Source organism: Haemaphysalis longicornis, unplaced genomic scaffold, assembly GCF_048455015.1.
Source record: "Haemaphysalis longicornis isolate Haplotype H1 unplaced genomic scaffold, Haemaphysalis longicornis Haplotype H1 scaffold_5, whole genome shotgun sequence".
Classification (NCBI taxonomy): Eukaryota; Metazoa; Arthropoda; class Arachnida; order Ixodida; family Ixodidae; genus Haemaphysalis; species Haemaphysalis longicornis.
In genome coordinates this window covers 5,674,411-5,698,653 of record NW_027526385.1, presented here as the reverse complement: position 1 = coordinate 5,698,653, position 24,243 = coordinate 5,674,411, and the positions used below count along the sequence as shown (strand labels likewise).

The 24,243-nt window shown below is 48.5% G+C and overlaps 1 protein-coding gene across 1 annotated transcript in view; it reads left to right on the top strand.

Annotated features, from left to right (window-relative positions):
- LOC144137842 (uncharacterized) overlaps positions 1-24,243 on the top strand; it is a 49,390-nt gene that overhangs the window by 1,488 nt on the left and 23,659 nt on the right. The window contains exons 2-4 of the mRNA XM_077669853.1: positions 8,118-8,210; positions 11,743-11,830; positions 18,760-18,833. Of these exons, the coding sequence (XP_077525979.1) occupies positions 8,192-8,210; positions 11,743-11,830; positions 18,760-18,833 (181 nt within the window). The 5' untranslated portion in view covers positions 8,118-8,191. The remainder of the gene's footprint in view (positions 1-8,117; positions 8,211-11,742; positions 11,831-18,759; positions 18,834-24,243) is intronic.

The window sequence follows — 24,243 nt, the reverse complement described above, 5'->3', positions numbered from 1 at the left end:
GACCCTCCCACTGCTCAAATGAGGGATTTGGATTTTGGGGCAAGGGATGGTGTGTGGCGGCACTCCCATACCATGTGGTAGAGACTTGTGGCTCTATGCAGAATTTACAAGTGTATGTGTACAGAAAAAGTTTTTTCACTGCGCACTCGACTGAAAGACCATGAACTAACCATATCTGAATACTTTTCAGCTGGAACAAGATTGGCCCGTAAAAAGCTAAATCACAGCCTGGTTCTCCCGCTTTCCAGCTCAAATACAAACAGTTGCACATGAACAAAAAGCGATATGTTTACGACACACTTACCGCCACAATGAAAGAAGTCAACGGCAAACCCCAATTTTTCATGACTCGCGACTCTCGGCACAAAATACGCCATCCGAAATCACAGCGGCCATCTTAATAGCAAACACCGAAGCGTCGTGGTGCGTGCTCATCAAACTTATCTGTTCTTTATACTAACATACATAGCGTAACGAATAAACATATCGCTCTCAATTCTATGATTGACACATGCGATCCTGATATCTTAGTTCTAATGGCAACCTGGCTGAATCGTAACAGTCTTGATACCGAGCAGAGTATTGGTTTGGGAGAGTTGGTACATAGCGAAGCGTTGAGGCGCAGCACAAGACAAGGGACAGAAACACACGAGACGATATACAGAGTGACATGCAGATGCCGAGGTCTTGGATCGACCTAGCTGTTACAGATTGTACAGATGTGTCTGCAAGCAAAGGCATGGAGGGGCAACACTTATCTCCGTGAAAAGTAACATTATGTCATCACCAATACATCGTCCCTGCAAACAAATTGGGTGCTCATTGAAACCAGCTGTAAAAAAATTACGCCCACCTCCCCTCGCGGGAACCCTGGTGTGATGCGACGCTGAGGGGGGTTCAAGCGCAAGCGGAGAGCAACCGTCGACCGAAAGACCACCGGAGAGCGGCACACCGGTTATATGCGCAGCGCGCCCGAAGGAGAGGAGACTGCGGAGAGAGAGAGTACTGCACATGCGGAGCACCGCGTGCAGCGCCGCCCACCGGCGGAGTGAGAGCGCGCTGGGCCGCACACCCACAGATGTTGAGAGAGAGTGTTCACTCTCACCTGGGCACATGCCGGCGCCAGTGCGATGATGGTTTGATTTTATTGGCGCAAGGCCGACATGGGCAAAGAGCGCCAAACACAAAGTGATTTGATGAGGAGAGAACAAGAAATAAAATCAGTTAAAAGCTATGAGCATGGCTGGTGTAAAGGGCCAGGGTGAAGAACAAGAGTGGTTAAAAATAAATAAGGTGGCTGGTGTATAGGACCAGGGGTAAAAGCTATGGGTGGTATGAGATGAGTTGTAAAAAGTGAACTTCTGATAGGAACTGAAAGGTGCGTTGAACAGAGAACATGGCATCGTCTCCTAAGAAGTATGACGGGTGTGGTGGAATATGTCGTGTGTGTAGTTGAGGGAAGTGTTTGCGTCGTGTAGTGTCGAGTGCCTTACATTGTATGAGAATGTGCATCACGGATAGGGCCTCTCCGCACCTGCTGCAAAGAGGTCTTGGAGATCCAGTGAGCAGGTGCGAGTGCGTTGCATGAGTGTGCCCTATCCGTAATCTAGCCAAGGCGACTTCTGTGTATCTATTGCGTGTATCGGAGGTGTACGGTCCCAAGTGTGGTTTTATTACGTGTAACTTGTTGTCTGTCTGTTCGCTCCAATGTGTTTGCCATGTTTTGCGAAGTTGTTGTTTGATGTGTGGTTTCACGTCGGTGTAGGGTAATGTGGTGATGTCTACTGCATTCGAGAGTGTAGCAGCAGCGGCCATTCGATCCGCGGCTTCGTTCCCGGCTATACCACAGTGGCCAGGGACCCAGCAAAGGACGAGTTCAAATTTGTGGACATACACCGACATAATACCTTTGATGATAAGATTTACGACGTGATTTTTTGAAGACTTTGTAGAAAACAATGCCCGCACAACACTGAGGGAGTCTGTATAGATAATGGATCGTGGGATGTGACTTTGAAGGACATGATTAACAACAAGAAGTACACCATAAGCCTCTGCCGTAAAGATACTGGTATTACTGTTAAGAATTCTAGTGACACTAAGGCCGGGCCCATGCGCAGCGCAGGACACAGAGGTGGAAGTCTTAGAGGCATCCGTATAAAATTCAGAATAATGATACTTCTCCTGCAAATACAAGAAGTGCTGCTGAATTGCACATGTGGGAGCTCGGTTTTTATCTACATGTGTGAAAGATGTGTCGCATGACACAGGGCGGAGATGCCATGGTGCTATGAAATCTGTTACGGAACTTTGGATGGTGTCTAAAAAGGAGACAGCAAGCTCTGACGCTTCCTCTCTAACTCTGTAAGAGAAGGGCGCAGAGAACGATGGTCGGTTTAGGAGTAGTGCAGTCATGGAGGTATCATGAAAAACTGATTTAAAAGGATGGTGAGGCATGGATGAAATTTTAAAAGCATAAAGGAGGTCTGTGTATGCTCGCTGACGTTGTAGGTTCCATTTGTTGCACTCTACATACAGACTTTCGACTGGACTAGTCCGAAAGGCACCGCAGGACAAGCGGAGCCCTAGATGAAGCACAGGGTCCAGCATTCTGAGGGATGTTTTAGTGGCTGACCCATAGACAACGCTACCATAGTCCAGTCGTGAACCTATCAAGCTGGTAAAAACACGTAAAAGAGGTTGTTTGTCAGCACCAAAAGAGATGTGCGAGAGAACCTTCAGGATATTCATTGTTTTTAAGCATTTATGTTTTAGTTGTTTTATGTGGGGGATGAATGTGAGCTTTTCGTCAAAGATTATACCTAAAAACTTGTGTTCCTTTTTGACAGGAATAGAGACACCGTGGAGTCGAATGTCTGGATCCGGCCGAATGCCACGCCTCTTGGAAAACAGAACACAAGTGCACTTTCCTGGATTAAATTTAAAACCATTGCTATCTGCCCAGCCGGCTAGCTTGTTCACACCAAGCTGGACTTGGCGCTCGCAGACAGACAGGTTACAAGACTTAAAGGATAATTGAACGTCGTCTACATAAATGGAGGAGGAAATCGATGGTGGTAGCGCCTTACGAAGAGAATTCATTTTTACAATAAAAAGGGTGCAACTTAAAACTCCACCTTGCGGCACGCCGTTTTCCTGCACATGAACCCTAGAAAGTGCATTTCCAGCTCGAACGCGAAACGTTCTTTCAGACAGGTAACTGGCAAGCGTGTTCATCATGTTACCCGACATGCCAAAGGACTTCAAGTCGCTAAGGATGCCGTACCGCCAAGCAGTATCGTACGCCTTTTCAAGATCAAAGAAGACCGTCATGCAGTACTGCTTGTGGAGGAAAGCATCTTTGATATAAGACTCTAACGCAACGAGTTGATCGTTGGTAGATCGCCCCGCCCTGAAGCCCGCCTGGCAGCTCTCGAGAAGACCATTGTACTCTAAGAAGTACACAAGTCTCCTGTTTATCATCTTCTCGAAGAGCTTACACAGGCAGCTTGTCAGGGCAATGGGGCGATAACTGGCAGGAGAGGAAGGGTCCTTCCCTTCCTTTAGGACAGCCACTACTATGGCCTCCTTCCAAGAGCGAGGAATGTGCCCCGAAAGCCATATTTTGTTGTATAGGTGTAGGAGTGTTTCAAGGGTGTCTGAGTGTAAGAATTGTATCATTGTGTAAGTAATTTTATCTGCACCTGGAGCTGAAGGTTTACATGTGGTCAAAGCAGCCTTCAGCTCATAAATTGAAAAAGGAGAGTTGTAAGAAGTGTGCGACTTATTGCTATCACGCAGTGACTTCTTCTCCGCAGATGTTTTGTGTTTCATGAAAGTGTTCGTGTAGTGTGCTGAACTGGACACGTGTTCGAAGTGTTGTGCAAGCGTGTTAGCCTGGTCTTCCAGTGTGTCCCCTGTTGTACTAACCAGGGGCAGGCTGTGTGTCTGTTGTCCTTTGAGCTTGCGTATACGTGTCCAGACTTTGTGTGTGTCCGTGTATGAATTAATGGATGTCAAGAAGGTGTGCCAACTCTCTCGTTTCGCCTCACGGCGCACACGTTTTCCTAACGCCTTGGCCCGTTTGAACAAAATGAGGTTACCCGACGTGGGGTACCGACGAAGGACACCCCACGCCTTGTTCTGGGCCTCTCGCGCCCGCCTACAGTCCTCATTCCACCACGGCCTCCGCTGGTTGCGCGGGGCACCAGAGGCGTGGGGAATGGACTTTTCGGCAGCGTCGAGGATGTGCGCCGTGAGGAGTTGCGTAGCTTCTTCAACGTGTAGGTGTCCTATAGATGTGTGGTGTAGTTTGGATGTCTCTGTAAATGTGTTCCAGTTAGCTCGTGCTTCATTGAACCTATTATGGGAAGATGGACTGCTCGGGCCTTTACCTATATACGTTAATGAAGTGGGGAAATGGTCACTGCCATATGGGTCAGGTCCCACACCCCACTCGAGAAGAGGAAAGAGAACTGCGGAGCCAATCGCCAAGTCAAGACAAGAGTATGTGTTGTGTCCTATGTTATGGTATGTAGGCTGCTTATTGTTGAAAAGGCATGCTCCTGAAGATGTAAGGAATTTCTCTATAAGGCGACCTCGGGCATCCGTGCGAGAAGAGCCCCAAAGAGTGTTGTGAGCATTAAGGTCGCCTGTCAGGATGTACGGTTCGGGCAGCTGGTCAACCAGCGCCTCGAAGTCGGAGCTCGTAAGTGCAACATCAGGAGGAATGTATATGGAGCATACCGTTATCAACCTATTAAATATTATTAAGCGTATTGCTACAGCCTCAAGGACGGTGTTCAAGGTGACAGGGTGGCATGCTAAGGATTTGCGGGTGATTATGGCAACACCGCCAGAAGAGTGTGTGCAGCCATCCCTGTCTTTCCTGTATACCATGTAACTATTCAAGAAATTTGTGTGTTTGGAATTCAGATGTGTTTCCTGGACACACATTATACTTGGCTGATTGGCATGCAGAATCTCATAAACGTCGTCAAGATTATTCAGAAGGCCTCTGCAGTTCCATTGAACAATATTTTCTCTTCCCATTATTATGTGTTCAGAGCTACTGGAGTGTGACTATTTATGTAGGGTCTTTCGGGGCTTGGACTCTTGGAAGGGGTTTTCTGGCCTTCTCTACTGACCTGGACGTCGCAGCCCGTTCCTTCCGCTGCGATGAAAGCCGGAAGGGCTCGACGTCCATGTCGTCATCTGAAGGCAAGGGGGTGCCCAGCGGACTGGGCCCCCTTGACATGGTACCCTTTCGGGTGTTCTTTGCCTGCGCTGCCAGTGCCGAAGGCGTGGGGAGCACCCCAGATGGCACAGGCAGTGAGGCGGGGGAGGGGGTCGCTGCGACTGCCTCCGTCTCCATCTCGTCCGGGCCCTCGCGTGTGCTTCGGGCCGGTAGAGAGGGGGAAACGGTGGGTGCAGCAGCATCCCCACCGGACGTGGATGCCACCACAGCCGCTGCTGGCTCAGCGAGCGGTGCGGAGGCGGGTTGGGCTGCCTGAGGCAACCCAGGGGGGGGCGGGGGCGGGACCAAGTCCGACTCGCGGTACTGGGTCCCCGCTGAAACCAGACGCCGCTCCGCCCCCCGGCGAGCTGCGTCGGCGTACCTCCCCAGAGGGAAAGAGGCGAACCTCTTCCGCGCCTCTGGGAAGGTGATGTTCTCAGTTACTTTCACTTGGATAATCTTCTTTTCCTGGTTGAACTTCTCACATTTTCGAGAATAGGCGGCATGGGGTCCCTGGCAGTTGGCGCAGGTGAGGGTTGATGATGGACAATTGTCCGATGGGTGATCATGCTGGGCGCACTTTGCGCAGGTCAGACGGCCACGGCAGGAGTTGGTTCCATGCCCGAACCGCTGGCACTTGAAGCAGCGGCGCGGGTTCGGAATGTATGGCCGAACCGAACATCGAATGTATCCTGCGTTAATGAATTCTGGTAGTGTTGATCGATCAAATGTTAAGATGAGATGTTTAGTAGGAATTTCTTTGTCTTCTCTGCGTATCGTTATGCGCCTCACTGCTGTTACGCCCTGACTTTTCAGGCCCTCCAGCAGATCGGTTTCAGTTTCGGTCATGAGGTCAGGATCTGAGATCACGCCCTGTGAGCTGTTAAGGCTTCGGTGGGGCGTGACCGTGATGTCAAGATCTGCAATGCGTGTCTGGCTCAGGAGATTTGTTGCCTGCTGCTGGTTATTGACTTCGACCAACAGTTCTCCCGTTCTCTGTTTCTTTGCTTTGTAGGATTTTCCTATTATACCTTCTATGAACTTTGTGACCAAGAAGACGGACAGAGAGGCAACAGGCTTTTCTTTTTCAACGGATTGAATAATCAGGAAGCGGGGATAGTTGGCTGGCTTTGGGGTTGAGATCGTCGGTAAGGACGGAAATGATACTTCGGTGCGGCCCCTTTTCAGGGACCGATCACGTTTGGAGGGGGGGTTTGATAATACCATACAGCATGTATAGAAGCAGGGGACGGGGGTACTTTCTTCCACAACCTTACCCTGATAGCTGAGGAGGTCCCGGAGCTCCCTGCCTGGTAAACAGACAGGGAGCCCATCCGCCGGAGCTTGACCTGGGCTCCGACGGCCACCGTTCGTGGTTTCTAACCCTCCACCTATAAACACATTGCCACGGTTGGATCCAGCGTATGTTTGGGGGCTCGGGGTCCGCGGTATCGCCAGTACCGTCACCAAGATTGCTCAAGGTGCCCCGTGCGGGGGGCGCCAGTGCGTCTGCCGCGACTATGACGCAACACAATCCACTTCAATCCAATCCAATGCCCCTCGCGAGAGAGTGTTCGCTATCAGAGAGGAGAGGGGGTGAGCATAGGAGAGTGCGGACGACGGACGCACGCAGGAAGGACAGGGCCGCCGACAAGAGATACTCTCAGCGTTGCATCTAAAAATTGTACTGCCATGTTATAGGACCCCCCAATGCCCCCACCGCGTTAACGGACGAGCTACATGACGTAATTAAAACGGGTCATCAGCCGCTTTTCGACTTCTCCAGTATTTCTTCTGGGAGACTAATTTTCTTCAGATTCAATGGACCAGCAATGCAGCCATACTCTGTCATGTCCTTGTCCTTCACAAGCCAAGGATACGTTCTCGATATTTGATTTCTCCAAAATTGTCATGGAGCCTACCAGAACATTTGCAACTGCTTGTAACATTCTTGGTGTAGTAAATTTAACCACAGGCCCTGACCTTTGGTGGCCTTAGTGACCATTGTTTCTTGAACCTTACTGTTAATGCCAATGTTAAACCACCAATAAGTAACACCAACTTTATTGGGGAGCTGACTGATGGAATTATGCCAACATTTGCTCATTTCTTGATGTCTCTATGGATGGCTTTGAAGCACAATTTGTTCAAGACAACTGGGATATGTTCGAAGGAAAGGGGCGCGAACTAATGAATAAATATATATCCCTAACAAAAATATTGTCAAATCGCACTGCCCCCTGGTACAACCAGAATATTAAAAGGTTAGCTAACCGAAAAGAACATCTTTACCGTTCTGCAAAAAAATCCTGAACCACGAAGCGATGGCTGGCATATGGTGATGCATCCAAGGCATACATTTCTGCTGCTAAGACCGCAAAAGCCAACGTACGAATTACGTTGCCCTCTATGTTGTTAGAAAACCCTAAAAAGTTCTTAATTGTGTAAATCCTCGTGACAGTAAAGCGATCTCACTAATAGATAGTGATGGCAACAAGGTTTCAGGCGAGGATTGTTGTACACTCTTGAACATAACTTTTATGAGCAACTTTTCTCCACTATTTCTTGAGCCTATCAACCTCCAGAGTTGGCCGTTTACGAATACTCTCCTATGCTGCCCAGCATAAAATTTTTCCCTCTGGTGACCGAAGCTTTATTCCAAAAGACATTGAGTAAACAAAAATATCGCTTCACAAACACTCCACGCGTTTTCAGAATCAGGAACGCAATATACACAGGCAGCTTTACCCCAAATCGTTTCAGATCACAGCTTTTCCACCACATCTCATCACCTGGCACTTGGGCAGTTTGATGTGCATTGGTTGACCCCGCCTTGGTCTGCTGCGTGTGGCGTGATGTGTCCCCTTCCTTCCTTCTTCAGGACGGCGTCCGTGTCCTAAGCAAAGGGAGTCTTCTGCTGTTGTGGATTCCGGAAAAGACCCGCCCTTCCTCGCCATGGATCAACAGCCCAGCGGTGAGAGGGCGTTGCCACCCCGTGTTGTTGCATGCAGACGTGCCGGTGGCCTTTGTTGAGCTCGCAGAGAAGGATGCTGTTGCCAGTATGTTTACGACTGCCTGACTGGCAGGGAAAAGGGTGCTCGTTGAATGAGGCACTCTTGCCTCTGCAAGCTCAAGTCTGACCTAATCTGCTGTAGCACCCCGTGGCAGTCAGCATCCAGGCTGGTGTTAACTATAACGTTCATCGTAAGCACAGAAAAAAACAGGGACACGCTTACGATGAACGTTATGGAATACCAACTAGCCCGAACACAAGTCCTGGTGTTAACTAGTTTTGAGGTGATCACGTACCTGATGCATACGGTGAATGCATACAATTTCTTATTTGAACTTTCAAAGGGGGACAGGCAGTTCGAAACAAGCTGTAGATGTGCATGGAATTCTTGGAATGATTATAAGGGACCCTGAGGCTGTGTTTTGATATTGAAGCTTGCCTCATGTACTTTCTTTTTGGACTGCTGTGGATGTTTACTGTGGCCAGAAAGTAGCAAATGAAGTGGGGAATCTTATGTTCTTCGATTTACCTTTTAAAGGAGCCATGAAGAGAAAATGCAAGTTGGTTTTATTTGAAAGATTTCGTGTTTTATAGTGCCCCCAGCGCTTGCCCGGATACAAACGGTGCTTTATTCACTGAGAAATTAAACAATTTAGGTTAAAATTTTGATTTTCCCGCTCAATCGTGCGTTTTCGTGTTCCCAAGTGACATCACAGGAACCGACCGCTCTGCAGCCTAGAGTACCTTCATTCACGCATCCGCCGTACAGGGTAGAGACACGTATACGCTGGCGCCGCCATTTTCGGTTGCTCGCTCGCCGCCGAAGCAAGTCATTGTGTCAAAACCGCGCTAAAATTATCGCCGCAACGCGGTTTACTGAAGAAGTTTGAATCATATTGTCTGTTTCGCGTTGCTATGTCTCGTGGGAAACGAAAAGAATAACGCGTTGAGCCCGTTGGCCCAATTGCGGCGGCACGGGACCGTTCAAAGGTTGTCTCCACCCTGTACAGCGGTGTTGGTTTGTTCCCGCGTTTCTTTACGTTCCGTAACCTAGATGGCGCCACCATACCGTGGCAAGCGTTTGGTTTGTTTTTGCCCGCATTTAAACCTGGCTTGTTTTTGTTCTGGGGGAAAATATTCGTTCCCTGAAACAGTGCTCGCTCGACAAATGGGGTCACGTAAGACACCGTTGCTTGCGTCAATCGGCCAGTGTCGTCTGAGACAACCCCAAGCCCCGTAGTGCTGTGCAGCTAAACCAAGCATGCTGTGCGCAGTACGAACAGCAGAACGCATCAGTACTTCTATGTTTACATGTGCTTTCGTAACTTCCACTGTTTGTCCCATCATTCTTATTGCTTTGTAAAGAATGTGCTCTAAATTTAAGCGCAAATCGCTCGTTCGTCTAGTTTGTAAGCTCTACCTTATTTGCGTCTGCTTCTGCCAGCCTCCGCCAATCGCAGAGCTTAGCTCATGTGACATCACAGGTTCTGTTGCGGGAAATGAGCTGGTGGGTCGCATGACCATTCCCGTTTTTCCTAATTATGTAGCTTATTTGAGCGAAGTTTACGTTAAAAGTGGTGTCAGTATGATTCTAACGAGAAAATCTTTTGAATGAACCAAACTTGTGTTTTCTCTTCATGGCTCCTTTAAGGCGAGGCGCTGCTGAGCACGAGGTCGCAGGTTCGATTCCCGGTCGCGGCGGCCGCTTTTCTGATGGAGGCGAAAAGCAAAAATGCCCGTGTGTACGATATTTCGGCGCACGTTAAAAATCCCCAGGTGGTCGAAATTAATCTGGAGCCCTCCACTACAGCCCGCCTCATTGCCTGCGGTGCGTCGGCGCATTAAACCCTACAATCAATCAATTCAATTTACCTTTGTGTGGGGGTGCGGCAAAGAATACGCTATCGGAATTCACGGTTATGACAGTGCCTTCTTTAATGTACTGCCCATACAGGAGAGGAATCGTATATTCTGCTCTGTTAAAAAGAATAGTGAGAGAAGGGACACCTTGGTAATGTTTCGACCCACACAGTCGGGAGAACCTGTGGCACCACACAGCAAGGCACGCTAGCGCTAAGCTGTTTCCACAGTGCGAGCATGTTTCCAAAATGGTGGTTATGGAGCTCCTTCCTACCCTGCCTCTTGGTTCTGCCTATTTCACTGCTCCCAGTAGCTCAACTGACCTTTCTTGATACTAAGACTGTGTCAGAGCCCAAAAAGGTAACTTATAAATAGGAACTACGTTGGCCTGCAGTAACTGCAAAGTTTTCCTATTTAAACTTGTATGTTTGGCAATTTCAGTCCCCAGTCTGATAGCGGTAGGCAACTCAGAATTGCCATTTACGGAGTCAGCTTGCTTTCATTTATCATGTATGCGCCAAAGTAGGGGTGGAATAGAGTGTGGCTGTCACTATAGCCACTGCTTCTAAAGAAAAGAAAGCACTTTGCTGGTCATTATACAGCACATTGACATTGGAAGGTAAATCATGATATTTCAGCCCAAAAACGGAAACTAGCTGGAAACCTGGACACCTTTCAGTGGGGACAGCTTGTTTCTGATGCCAAGTGGTTGTGGGGTGCTGTCAGCATCGCCAAAGCTGCCACCCCCGTCTTAAATGCTGCTAGGACCATTCTCAAGAGTTCTGCTGAAGCACTGAAGCGTGGTTAATTTACTGTGGTTGGAGCGACAATATTGTTTTGATCTGTGAAGCTACGCTAACCAGGGTGGTTTCATTTCCATTTCTTTTTCTGACACAAAGGTGCAACCTGTTCCCTTCTAACAGGCTACTCGTCGTCTCTGGGGGCCACTGAACCTAAGCACCCTGTTTAAAGTACTGCCATGTCCGTTGCAGCCACATTTTGAAATCGCCCCTGCCAGTGTTCTGGTCACTAAAACAGTTGCGATTAATCTCCCTACGTTGGGTGCACATCAAAGGTCGGCGGACTCACTCACGAGTCCACTCACTCAAACTCATTTGGACTCAAACTCACGCGTGAGTTTGAGTGAGCACGAGGCTAGTGTGGCATTGTGAGTTTGAGCTTGAGTGACTTTGAGCCCAACTGAGTTTGAGTACTCCTGAGACCGAATGAGTTCTGAGTTTCGCACTCACTTTGAGTTTGAGTGAGCACAGATGTGCTGCTCAGCAGTGAGTCTTGAGTTTGAGTGAGTGGTGATTCGAAAATAAATTTGCGAGTGAGTTTGAGTGAGCCACACCAACTTTGCCGAGGTAGGGTGCACATGGCAGTTTCTGGAAGCGGTCAATCCTGTGCTCTTGGAAAGGCAAGAAGTCTTCTATCCTGCGCCACATTGATTCCCACAAGCCAGCCACACCTGACACTTTCAGTGGATTTAAAATCATTAAGGGTACGGATAGCAGCCAGCTCTTTTGTTCGTGGCTTCCGGATCCTCTGCTTATTTTCCTTGTGGTTGGAACCTTGTGCAAGCAGTGGTGCGCGTACACGAAAGCATCCTCGGTCACTGTGCTTTGTGCAGGAGCAACGGGGGCTTCCTGCTGCCCATCCGTCAGCCAGTGCAAGGCAGCCAAACGACCGTGGAACACAAGGGGGGACAACCCTGCCAGGTACAGAGCTGTTTGTCCCCTTTCCTTTCTTTGCCAGGCTGATGGCGGGAGGACGTGCAGTGTGGCTTGGAGACAACATACAAGTCTGGTTGATTAAAAAGACCACTTTGGCCCGTAACAGTTGTAGCGAACTTAAAGGAGTACTGACACGAAATTTGTATGTTACGTTTTTTTCGCTGCTATGCGTGCCTACCAGCCCACTAATCATAGAATGACAGATTAGACGGTCAAGCGCAGCCAACGTTTTTAGATTAGGTCAGTTTGCAAACTGCGCCTCGAGAGGCGGCACCATTTTGTCGCCATTCCGAGAGGTGGCGCTGGCGTTGCGTTGAGATCTAGTTTGGGGAGCGAGGCTCGCCCCGGCCATGTGTTTTCGCTGTGCTGTTGGCGCTCGCCTGTTCGTCACGTCTGTATTAACGTATTAGCTCTGTGTTGTCATCGTGCATACATATTTTAGTGGATCTCTGAAGTGTCGGTGCGGTTTGTTGACGTGCTGCACGCCGGGCTGCCGTTCGGGGTATGCTTCGGAAGCGGCTAAGTCCGTGCAGCGGCATTTCTTGAAAGCGCCGAAGGGTCCCGACGGATTGAAGGCGTGGGAAAGCGCGATTCCGCGGAAAAACTTCAAGGTTACGCCATAAATATACGTTTGTGACATTCATTGTGAGTCTTCAGACATCGTCAACTGTTACGAACACGCCGTGAACGTTCAAACTGTAAGGATACCGTAAGGCAGGCGGACTCTGAGGGACGGCGCGGCGCCCCGTATTTTCCCTGACATACCTGAGCATCTGTCGCCACCAAAGACGTCAAAGTCATGCCGAAAACCACATAAATGGATGACAGTGGTCCCCACCTATGTTGCGTCCTGCCAAAATGATGGGTCTTTGCGCGAGGAAACTGGCGTAAGTGGCGCGAGTGGTGTAGAAAGCGCCGATGTCAGCACGTACGTTGGGAACTGAGCTGTGGTTCGCAGTTATGCAGGAATTCAGCAAATGTCCGACATTTCAATCGTAGAATGTGAAGGCTTCGCCTAGGTTATCTTCTACAAGCTCGAAGATTCTGGGTGCAATTGTGCTGATTGAGAAGGGTGCAGTAGTGGGGCAAAACTTGTCAGTTGAAGTTAATTCAAGAGGTTTGCTTGTCCCGCCGTGTAGCTACAGCGATGAAAATGGGAATATTCACCCTCAGCTGACAAGATCAGCCCTTGGAACAAATGTTAACCTGTTTCCAGACGTTTTATCCGCAACAACTGCCGTGAAAGGGCATGAAGTGTGTGTGGCACATATTCACGGTGCTGTCAGATCATATCCCTACCCGGCGCGGTGGTCAAGGCGCCGTGCTGCTGGGCGCAAGGACTCGGGTTCGATTCCCGGCCACGGCGGCCGCTATTCTGGTAGAGGCGGAAAGCGAAAACACGCGTGTGTTCGAGAATTCAGCATATGTCAAAGATCCCATACGTGGTCAAAATTAATCCGGAGCCCTCCACTACGGCACGCCTCATCGCCTCTGAAGCGTCGGCGCGTTAAACCTCTTATAAATCAATCTGACTAGTCAAAACTGAGAAGTGTTGCCTATCTGTAGATTGCAAAAAGAAGCGAGCAGGAAAAATCAACGCAGAAGACAGCATAAGCGATGGCTCAGCGGAAAAACTACCAGGCTGAATGCTTTAAAAAATCGGCATATCAGGGCTACAAGAAGATAAATGAAGGCTAAATGCTTTAGAAAATCGGCATATCAGGGCTACAAGAAGATAAATGAAGGCTAAACGCTTTAAAAAATTGGCATATCAGGACTACAATGAGATAAATGAAAGTTTCTGTGACCCTAACAGACAGTCCATCAATTTACGAACCAACAAAAATGAATACCAGTATACGACAAACATTCTCATCCGAGAAAAAACGTTTATTTCTTTTAAGAAACCACATTTATACCTGTCAAAGAAATAAAAAAAACATTGGTTTAATAATTGGTTCAATTTTCTTTGTTAACAGCGCAGCTGCTTAACAAATCGTAATTTTTCGTGTACGCAGTTAAAATATTAAGAATTTGCTGAGCGCGTGCACGTGAGCGCGTACGTCAGCACTTGGTTTCCAATCGGTTCACTTGATCAGTTTGGTTGGGGTTGTAAATATGTTCTTGTGAAAACGTACCTACTGCATTTGCTTCCACAGCATAAATAAAAATGTCGAGGCGTCTTTTCTTGATTCCAAGTAGATGGCTGACTATTGTAGGCTTTCCCGCAGTTTCAGAAGTGTAAGACGTGTTCGGGTATGCTTTAAACATTATTGAGCTATAAAGGATCCCGTACTGGGGAAAAATAAATGGAAAAATAAATAAATGGAACGGGAAGCAGCCGAAGACAAGCGGACTGTGCAGTATTTGCCTTGCCTTTTTTTTCTTAAGTACAGCTTGTTTCTCGTTATAATGTAGATAAAAATGTAAAGCTCTTGTCACTAAAGCGTAAGAGTAGAGCGAAGTTGGATTTCGCATGTCAAAGAAGAGCATTAACGGTGTGCGGTGGTCGTTCACCGGCGCCTTTCCAAGCAAGGAGTAGCAGACGACGCGCCGATACCGATCTCAACGCTACCGCAGCGCCACCGCCTGGTCGGCGACAGCACCGGCCCGCGCCGCTGTGCTTGGAAGGCCGCGCTCTTTGCCAACTGACCTAATCTAAAAACGTTGAGCGCAGCGTAAACATTCATTTACGGCGTCGTTTATTCGTGCCAGTTTCGGTTTCGACAAAAAAACGCCGAGCGGCCGCCATGACAGCATGTATCAGATGGCGTCACCATTCTTGGCGTATCGCTGCCTCTCTGGAAGCGCGCGCGAGCGAGCGCACGCGCGCGCCCAGACCGGCCGAGGTCTTCGCCGTCCCCACAGACCCGGGCAGCATGACGTCAGTCCCAGAACCATGACGTGTACACACGTCCGAGCAGCGCGCGCCAACCACAGCCGGCGCGTCGGCTTCGTCACGGGAGCCCCGACGTCGGCAGTTTGGGGCACGTAGCAGATGATGTCACGTCGGCCCGCTCTGGGCTTTCTCGTGCGGGCGCAGATTAAAATGGATTTTAAATATGTTTCGCTGAACGGTTGCTGTTGAAACTTGCTGGGAGATATCTCCTGATAAAAAGGAAGCGTTTTACATAATTATCTCATCTTTGAAATTTCGTGTCAGTACTCCTTTAAGGGGAACTTTAAAAAGGAAGCGGGATATTAAAGAATGAGATTGATGCAGCTAGCGGCCGCTCTCCCTTTGTCAGAGACCCAGCTGTTGCAGCTCGCGTGGATTTCCAAACTTGCCACTAAAAGCTCTCCATGACTGGCAGGCCCAGATCGTTTTGTCTGCAGGCTTTCACATCATATCTCTCCCAAAGTCGACCGTGTTAGCGCGTGCTAGAACCTGTGGCAACCGGCTTCGTGAACTCAGTGTCTGTAGCGTGAGCTGTCCTGTACACCCAAATTGAGGTGCGGATGCACGTGAACTACCTTCTTTTATTTTATTTATTTATTTTTTGCAAGCTGCTTATGTGGTGCAAGCCCACACGCAAGCCTTGACGGTACGTCACCAGACCAAGCTCAGGCTTAAACATCTCTGCTCAGTATAGGCAGTGGGGCCCGTGCGAGTGAGTGATCGAATGGACAAGCGAGCGAACAAATGCTCATGTGATGCAAAGCCAACGCTACAAATAACCCAAAGGAGAGAGCGCTGTCCACCTGGAATGCGGTGATAGCTCAATCGGATAGACGCCGCTTTCACGACACGAGGGACCCAGGTTCGATTCCCACCAAGGGGTGCATTTTTTTTTTCTTTCCTATTGGAGGTTTTCTGTTTGTGTTGGACAACTTATGGCCAGGTTATTTAACAGGTGCACTGTTAAAACAGATGAAGCGTCTCTCTGATGCCACGGCATCTTGTGTGTGTGCGCGACTGGCAGCCACCGGCCTATGCCAGTGCCGACAATGACCGGGCGATTGGAGTGGGACCTGCGGTCCCGTTTCATCTTATCGCTTGAACTCCAATGCACAGTTAACGCACTGATAGCTGTGCTTTTAGTATCAGCCCATATTACGTTACTCCTGTCCATATTATACACATCACTGTAGAGTAAAACTCGAAGGTTTTCCAATATTTCTTGGTTTTCAGTTGAAAACGCGTCTTTTGTGGCTGGAATTGAGCTAAGTGAGTTGGCTAAGGTTGGTTCTTTCAGACTGAGCAAACTTGTATTCTGTCTACATGTCCCCTTGAAGAGCCCATGATCTATTCTGCACCATGCATATGAAACGCACGAAGGGGAAAGGTTTGTTCCTGTTGCTGAAACAGTGCTTGGAGGGTGCTGTTAGCTGGTCTTGTCCTCAGATTTAGCTTACCACTGTTGTTGGGCTGTGTATCGGAAGCTCGTGCAGACTTTGCTGTCACACGTCGTGTCCTCTGTTCTGCACTGGGTACAAAAGTTGAGCAGTAAGAGGGGAACGGGAAGAATCTGTGCATAGCATAGTAGTTAAAGTAATGAGTGTGAGGCCAGTAGCTTAAATGTTGACCATGCACAGGGGACCACTTCTAAAATGGCAGGGACCATATTGTCGTAGAGCCTAGGATGAAACAGGTTTCTTCTAGGAGCAAAGTTCATTAGAGAAAACTTGCACCCCACTAAGAAGCAAAGAACACACAAGTGGCCAAGGGGCAGTCAGCAAAGTGACGTGTGCGCACGCGAGTGATGGCGAATCGAATGCCTCGGCATTAATTACCATGCGAGTATTTATCTTTCCGTACTCTGCTTTCTCGAATCGTCAAATTACACCGAGACCATAGAGGAGCATTCTGGGCAAGTGACGACAGGGCAAAAAACTCTCCCTATCAAATAAGGTAGCGTGTGGGGCATACAAAAGAAAGAGAGGGAAACGCGCCCTCCGCTTCGAACATAGATAAGCTGGGTGCGGCGAGAGGTGGGCAACAAAACACATAAGTAAAGAAAACACAATGCAGGGTTTGCAACAATGTGAAATTCCGTTGTGATGGGGACTGAAGACAGACAGAGGGAAAAAAAAAAAAACAGAAGCACAGCCAGCACCTCAGCCTGATTCTGAGGCACTACGAGAGCTTTACTTTTGGACCTGTACAGAGTAATGCCAGCTGCAACCCAGATGGATGTGTGGGTGGGAGTGAATTTTTTTGCAGCAGCTGAGCTGATTATTCGTAGCAGAGTCTAGAGGAGGGAGTTGCTTGGAAGACTCGGAATAGGGAAAGGGGAAAAAGACGGGGGAAGGGGGGTGGGGGCATGGAGAGGCAGCTGACTTAATTTCACCCCCCTAGGCTGTTCAGTCTGAAGGTTAGCTCAGGGCAGGCCAAAGTGGCGTGTAACCTGTCCAGCGGAGCCTGGTCAGTCCAGAGACAACCTGGTCATTGTTTCAGCCCTGACCAGGACACCTTATTCCCTGGACACAGCTGAGGTGTACATACCTGCGGTCATGAAGTCGAGAGCATAATGGAATCCTGTCTGGCCGGGAGGGTACATTCGAAACAGAAAAGGGACGCCCACCACTCCCAGCAAAAACAATAATCTTGATGTTTTTTGTTTCGGACCTGGAGTCGTGGGTGCTTGCTGGGGGACAAGGGGGCCATGGCCTTTGAGGAACTGAATACTGGGAAGGGCGCAAATTGAAAAAAAGAAAAGGAAAATTACTTTACTTACGTTACAGCACCTGGCATTACATTTTCTGCGGTCAAGAATATGGCAGGGCTGTCCCTAATCTATTGTTGTGTGCCGAAAGTACAACAATCTCTAGGGTCTGAGCACATGTTTCTATGCTTAGTAGTTGATGGAAACTTCACCTTTTGCCCACATAGTGAGGGATCTTTTATTGTATTCGCAAGCTTTTGCAATATGCAAAAATTTTCCATTTTAATGGTAATTTTACGGGCCGATTGCTAACTACACTCTCCTGCCATAGGCAATTACCGCATTGTGTGTCCACAATAGCTGTGGGAGGCACCATACACGTACAGTAGAACCCCGATTATAGTACGACTTTCTCGGAACCATGAAAAAGCGTCGTATATTGTGGACGTCCTGAAATCAGAGCAATCGCAACTATGCCTGTAAATAGTTTCATGCAATGGATTTGAAAGAAACTTCAGTGTGGACTACACACTAATGCTTTGCGGAGCTCGGAAACCCAAACCACTACAAGAAGTAAATGCGAAAAGAATAATGCAGTGCAGGTGCCAATTACGCGGCATTTAAAACAAACCTTGTACTGCAATTCGTTGCTGTGATTCCCGTCAGCCAGTGCCAACTATGGCCTACACAATCATGATAAACACATGTGGAAACCTAAGCCTCTCAGCATAACCTCATTGGTCATTCACTGCCGAGTGGGAGAACACCTGCACAGTGCACGCTGCGACCGCTGCACGACGAGAGTGGACGCTAGTGATGGCCCAGCGATTGCTGGAGGGGAGAGAAAGGAAAGGAGGAAGGTCTGCACAACAGGCCCGTGGCACTGTCATTTCGTCCCCCGATCGGTCCTGCACTTTGTGTGGGTTGTTGGATAAGGTGTTAGATAACCACAGTTTTTAATGCATTGTTTCTACGGGGACTTCGCCGGGACTCGACTAATCCGTCATAAAACTCTAGTTGTTGTAAAACCTGGGGGTGTATAATCGGGGTACCACTGTATATTCGTGTGCCTTGGTGGCCCCAGGCCTACCGGTAAACCAGGTACAACCGTTCTTTTCTTTTTTTTTTTTCCCCCACAAAAAAGTAGAAGGGTGAGGTGCGCTCTGATGAGAATCGGCCACCTGTCACGTAAGACGTTGCGCACGGCTATGCCCGTTCATGTAGGTTCTGCAGTGTCACCAGCCACTTATGAGTTGCGGCTCGGATGTGGCTTCTCTTCCTGAGATCCCTTGTGTGTTGTGTGTGCAGCTTGGCCTCAAAGGAGCAGCCACCACGGATGCCAGTTACTCGCGTGCTGGCCAATTGGGGTGCACACGACGAAGGTGCGTTTCCCTTCCCTGCTTTGTCTCCCTTCCCCAAAGCAGGAATGATCTGTGCGAGGGGAATCTTGCCACTTGTGAACCTCTTAAACCCTTCCCCCCCTTCTCTTTCACCCATTCATTCGTAGGTGGTCCCGTAAACAAGATGCACACTTGTGTTCCAAGTGCGAGCTTGCAAAGGGTAGTGCGTAAACGACGTGTGAACAGCAAGCTGCTGCGAACATGCTTGTGGAAATGGCTGGGTGATGTGCTGGGGTGGAACTTGAATTTGTTTGCTGGTAACCCTGTACAGAGTGCGCCTCGTGGAACTTGTTTGTATTGCTTAACGACTTTAATAAACACCCAGAATATGCAGGAGGAGCCTTGTAGGGTGCAGAATTTTAGCGCACGACAAGCTTGCTAGGCTTGGATGCAGGGGCCTTGCTTTTGCACTGACTCAACTGCTTGCAGAGCACATTGAGTGAGACATGCTCCCAGCCAGGGGTCGGCAACTTTTTGAGGTGAAGGGCCAACACGATGGAAGGCCGGATGGCAAACCGGGGGAGGGGTGCTTTGCAGGGAAAGAGAAAAAATTCAGCGAATTGGCAATGATATGTGACAATAATTGACCATACTCTGGTTAAGTGTGAAGATGCGGGACAAAGCCAACTGGAATCGATCACTTCTCTGTTCTTGCTTCCCGTCTAACCCCATTTGAGGTCGAAACTGGCGAGTCGGCCTTCAGATAGAAAGGCACAAGGGGAGGGGTGTGGGTTCTGACGGCGTGCTGGGGGCTGCAAAATACTGCCTTGCAAGCACAGGTCGCTGACCCCCACTCTAAGCTGTAGTTACCTATGTGCCAGTACTGCAGTGGGATGTGCCTCTGTGAACCAGCTGGGCGAGGGGAATTCCGGCATTCACATTGTGTGTGTCTCGGCATCCTACTGGTTCTAGTCAGTTTCTTTGTTGCAAGGTTCTGCCCACATTGCTGCGGGTGGTATTACACATACATAGGTATATGTACAGTTGACTCTCGGCACTAATTGTAATTTTTCGTTAAGTGGAAGTGATGTTCTCGTCCTGGCAGTTTTACACACAATGCATACAAAGACATCGCTCAATAATTTGACCGTGTCGGACCAAAAAAGATACCAGTTCAGTTACAGTTCAAGTTTGGGTGAATTCATTTTGTTTCAGTTCAGTTCTCGTTCGAACTTAGGTAATCATGTGCAAGACTGGTTCGGTGGGTATGTTATTAGCAAAGTGCAAAAAAAAGTTTAGTAGTTTAAAGCAACCATAAAAACAAAATACAGTTCTTGTTTATTTGAAATTGGGCTTTTTCATGCCTTTTTTTTTTTGTAGCAAAGAAAAATTTATACTGCTGCCATGTAAGTTCTACCTATCAATCCGGTTGTTTGTCCCCTAGGATAATTTGGTAGCAGTCACCTTGTGGGGCTGTAATCCAAAATTTTGTTAGAAATAAGCTTTAGCTAATGCTCAGCCCTTGCATTATTGCCCTGATCACTGCAGGGTGCTTTGTGATAACGTATCATGAATGGTGCTAGAAGGCATCCGAAGGGCGCTGGAAAATATCGGCGGGGTTGCTTTCCTGCGGAGTCTATGTGACGTCACCAAATTATACCACATACTTGTTTGTGTGACGCAGGCTGGGTGGCGTTTTAGCTCTGCACTAATAACCGCCTGAAACCCCGCGGGTAATCAACCCCGCTGGATATCGTCCGGCGCCCTTCCAGATGCCTTCCGGCCCCAGGTCTCTGCTCCGTCTGACCACTGCCCCATTCCTTCCACTACATTGCTGAATCTCGTAACATGGCATGCAATTACAAACTGAAAGGGTACACGTGAAACACAGCATGGAACTTTGGGAAAATGCTCTTTTTTTTATGTTGACAGCTGCAGTCCTCCTTTAGAAACAGTAGCAGTACCAGCACAGAAGCGAGTTAAGACTCGTCAATGAAAACGCATCTCTGAAAACAAAGCAGCGTGGAAAGGAACAAAACAACAGAACAAGCGAAATTATGAGCATTGTGCTAGTGAAATAGTTTGGGGCCGGCCTGCCTTTCTACCGTAAAATTCTAAGCAAGTGCCATCTTGCAGGCAAGTTGACATCACCGGCGAAATGGGGAGGGGGCACCAAAATTCAAGATGGCAGCGGCAAAGATCTCTAGCTGCCAGGAAAAACAACAGAATGCACATGGACTTAAAATTTTGCCAAACAATGCTAGCAATCGCTATCAAAACCCTCAAAAGACTCTTCCGAGTCAGTCCAAAAGAATAGTCCACAGCATTCCACTTGAAGTCCGCCCCGGAATGCATGGTTGAACTGACACCGCCAGAAGAAAAATGAGAAATGGTGGGTAGAGATCGGGCTATCGGGCTGCTGACCAGGATTGGATTGGATTATAGACTGGCCATGGTATGCCAGTGTTGCCTGTGTGCAGAGCGAAGGGGAGGGGTGCATTTCCCGGAACTCGCAGAAATTTGAAATTAGATGTAATTGAAAATTGAATGTAATGCAATTGAAAAAAATCTGCCTTTTGGCATTTTGCTTTTTCGATGGCTGAAGGCAGTGAATAAGAGCAGAAATTACTCGTGCCCGAACTTGGTCCCAAATGATTTAAAACCACAGGGTGGGCCTTTCCTATTTTCTTTTCCCGCAGAAACACACTTTTCAAAAAATTCAGGGCACGTTAGATGCCACGAAGCTACTCCTGCATCATGAGGCACAGCGTATATTGCAAACCAGCAGAGTGATTTAGGCTCCCGGGGTTCCTCAATCTCTGTTGAAATCTCGGCCCGTGCATGTTTTCTGCATCATAAAAACGGCCACCAAGTGCGGCTATCAAACCCGCATCATTGTGGTCAGCAGCCAAAGGCTTCGCACTGAGGAGCTCTTGGCGGCGGTCAGACTTGTCAAGAATTTACAATTTTCACGTGTGCAAAATTTTCAATTAAATTGTAAAATGCCACAACTATGCGCATTTCCGATGTGATTTGATTGATTTATTGATTGAGTGATTGTAGGGTTTAATACGCCGACGCAACACAGGCGATGAGGCGTGCCGTAGTGGAGGGTTCCAGATTAATTTTGACCACCTGGGAATCTTTAACCCTTTAAAGGAGCCATGAAGAGAAAATGCACGTTGGTTTTATTCGAAAGATTTCGTGTTTTATAGTGCCCCCAGCGCTTGTCCGGATACAAACGGTGCTTTATTCACTGAGAAATTAAACAATTTAGGTTAAAATTTTGGTTTTCCCGCTCAATCGTGCATTTTCGTGGTCCCAAGTGACATCACGGGAACCGACCGCTCTGCAGCCTAGAGTACCTTCATTCACGCATCCGCCGTACAGGGTAGAGACACGTAATGCTGGCGCCGCCATGTTCGGTTGCTCGCTCGCCGCCGAAGCAAGTCATTGTGTCAAAACCGCGCTAAAATTATCGCCGCAACGCGGTTTACTGAAGAAGTTTGAATCATATTGTCTGTTTCGCGTTGCTAGGTCTCGTGGGAAACGAAAAGAATAACGCGTTGAGCCCGTTGGCCCAATTGCGGCGGCACGGGACCGTTCAAAGGTTGTCTCCACCCTGTACAGCGGTGTTGGTTTGTTACCGCGTTTCTTTACGTTCCGTAACCAAGATGGCGCCACCATACCGTGGCAAGCGTTTGGTTTGTTTTTGCCCGCATTTAAACCTGGCTTGTTTTTGTTCTGGGAGAAAATATTCGTTCCCTGAAACAGTGCTCGCTCGACAAATGGGGTCACGTAAGACACCGTTGCTTGCGTCAATCGGCCAGTGTCGTCTGAGACAACCCCAAGCCCCGTAGTGCTGTGCAGCTAAACCAAAGCATGCTGTGCGCAGTACGAACTGCAGAACGCATCAGTACTTCTATGTTTACATGTGCTTTCGTAACTTCCACTGTTTGTCCCATCATTATTGCTTTGTAAAGAATGTGCCCTAAATTTAAGCGCAAATCGCTCGTTCGTCTAGTTTGTAAGCTCTACCTAATTTGCGTCTGCTTCTGCCAGCCTCCGCCAATCGCAGAGCTTAGCCCATGTGACATCACAGGTTCTGTTGCGGGAAATGAGCTGGTGGGTCGCATGACCATTCCCGTTTTTCCTAATTATGTAGCTTATTTGAGCGAAGTTTACGTTAAAAGTGGTGTCAGTATGATTCTAACGAGACAATCTTTTGAATGAACCAAACTTGTGTTTTCTCTTCATGGCTCCTTTAAGGGTCGAATTTTTTCGCCAAATGCGACGCCCCAGGGTCGATTTTTTTTATTGCTGATTTAAATTCTTAGGATGAATCTATTTCGAGAAAAAATTATCGTAATTTTTTTAGGGTGACCGTAAAGTGACAAAAAAATTGTTTGTGTTGTTACATGCATGTGGTTTATTCATGAGTAGAGACCGGATTTTAGGCAAATGCCTTTTTTTTCCTTGCGTTCCTGTCGCCACATTTCGATATATGAGCACGAAGTGGAGGTCAAGGATGGCTTTTATGGTGGTTTTATAGTGCCTATAAATGCCTATTTTGGGTGTTGGTGCCTAAACTCCGATAAATGCCTATAAATGCCTTTTTTCTCAAATTGGCGCCTAAATCAGCACTATGTAGCGTCACGTTTCGCTTTCGAGTGCAATTTGATACTTTTATTCATTCTACCTGGAAATATTTAGTTCTGAATTCTATGGGTTTGAACCTGGTCCTATTTTTAACATCCCCCCCCTCCCTTTGCCCCGGTGCAACCGGAGCGGTGGCTTCTGCATACTTTACGGGTGGCTTTCCCGCAGGACTTGGCGGTGGACGCACAACTCCCCAGGGGAACTATGATACCGTCAGGGGCAAAGAAAGTGATGGGGAAAAATTACGCCCACCTCCCCTCGCGGGAACCCTGGTGTGATGCAACGCATCTGGGTGGTTCCATTGGTGTTTCCGTTGGGTTGATTCTATAAAGGAACCGCCGCATCAAGCAATCGTCGAGTACTGCGAGAGAGTGCAAACGGAGCACGGACGACCGTTGACTGAGACCGCGTTCGCTATTAAAGCGGAGTGGAAGAGAGTGGAGGAGAGACACACCTGTGCCGACGCCGCCACCGCCGCCGCCGAGAAGAGAGGAGGAGAGTGGAGGAGAGACGCACCTGTGTCGACGCCGCCGCCGCCGCCGCCGCTGTTAGGCGAGAGCCTTCGCTATCGGATAGAGGAAACGAGGAGAGTGGAGGAGAGACGGACGCCTCCGCCGGACAGACGCAGGAGTGACATAGCCCCGAGGAAGAGATGCGTTGCAATTAAAAACACTGTGACGTACACGCCATTATCTTGTTTGTAATTTAGTAGTTGAAAGGTTCACCAGCAGGGGAGAAATTGGCTCTAGGCGATTGGACCCGACCAATAGGAGGCACCCTTCCCTTCTGGTCC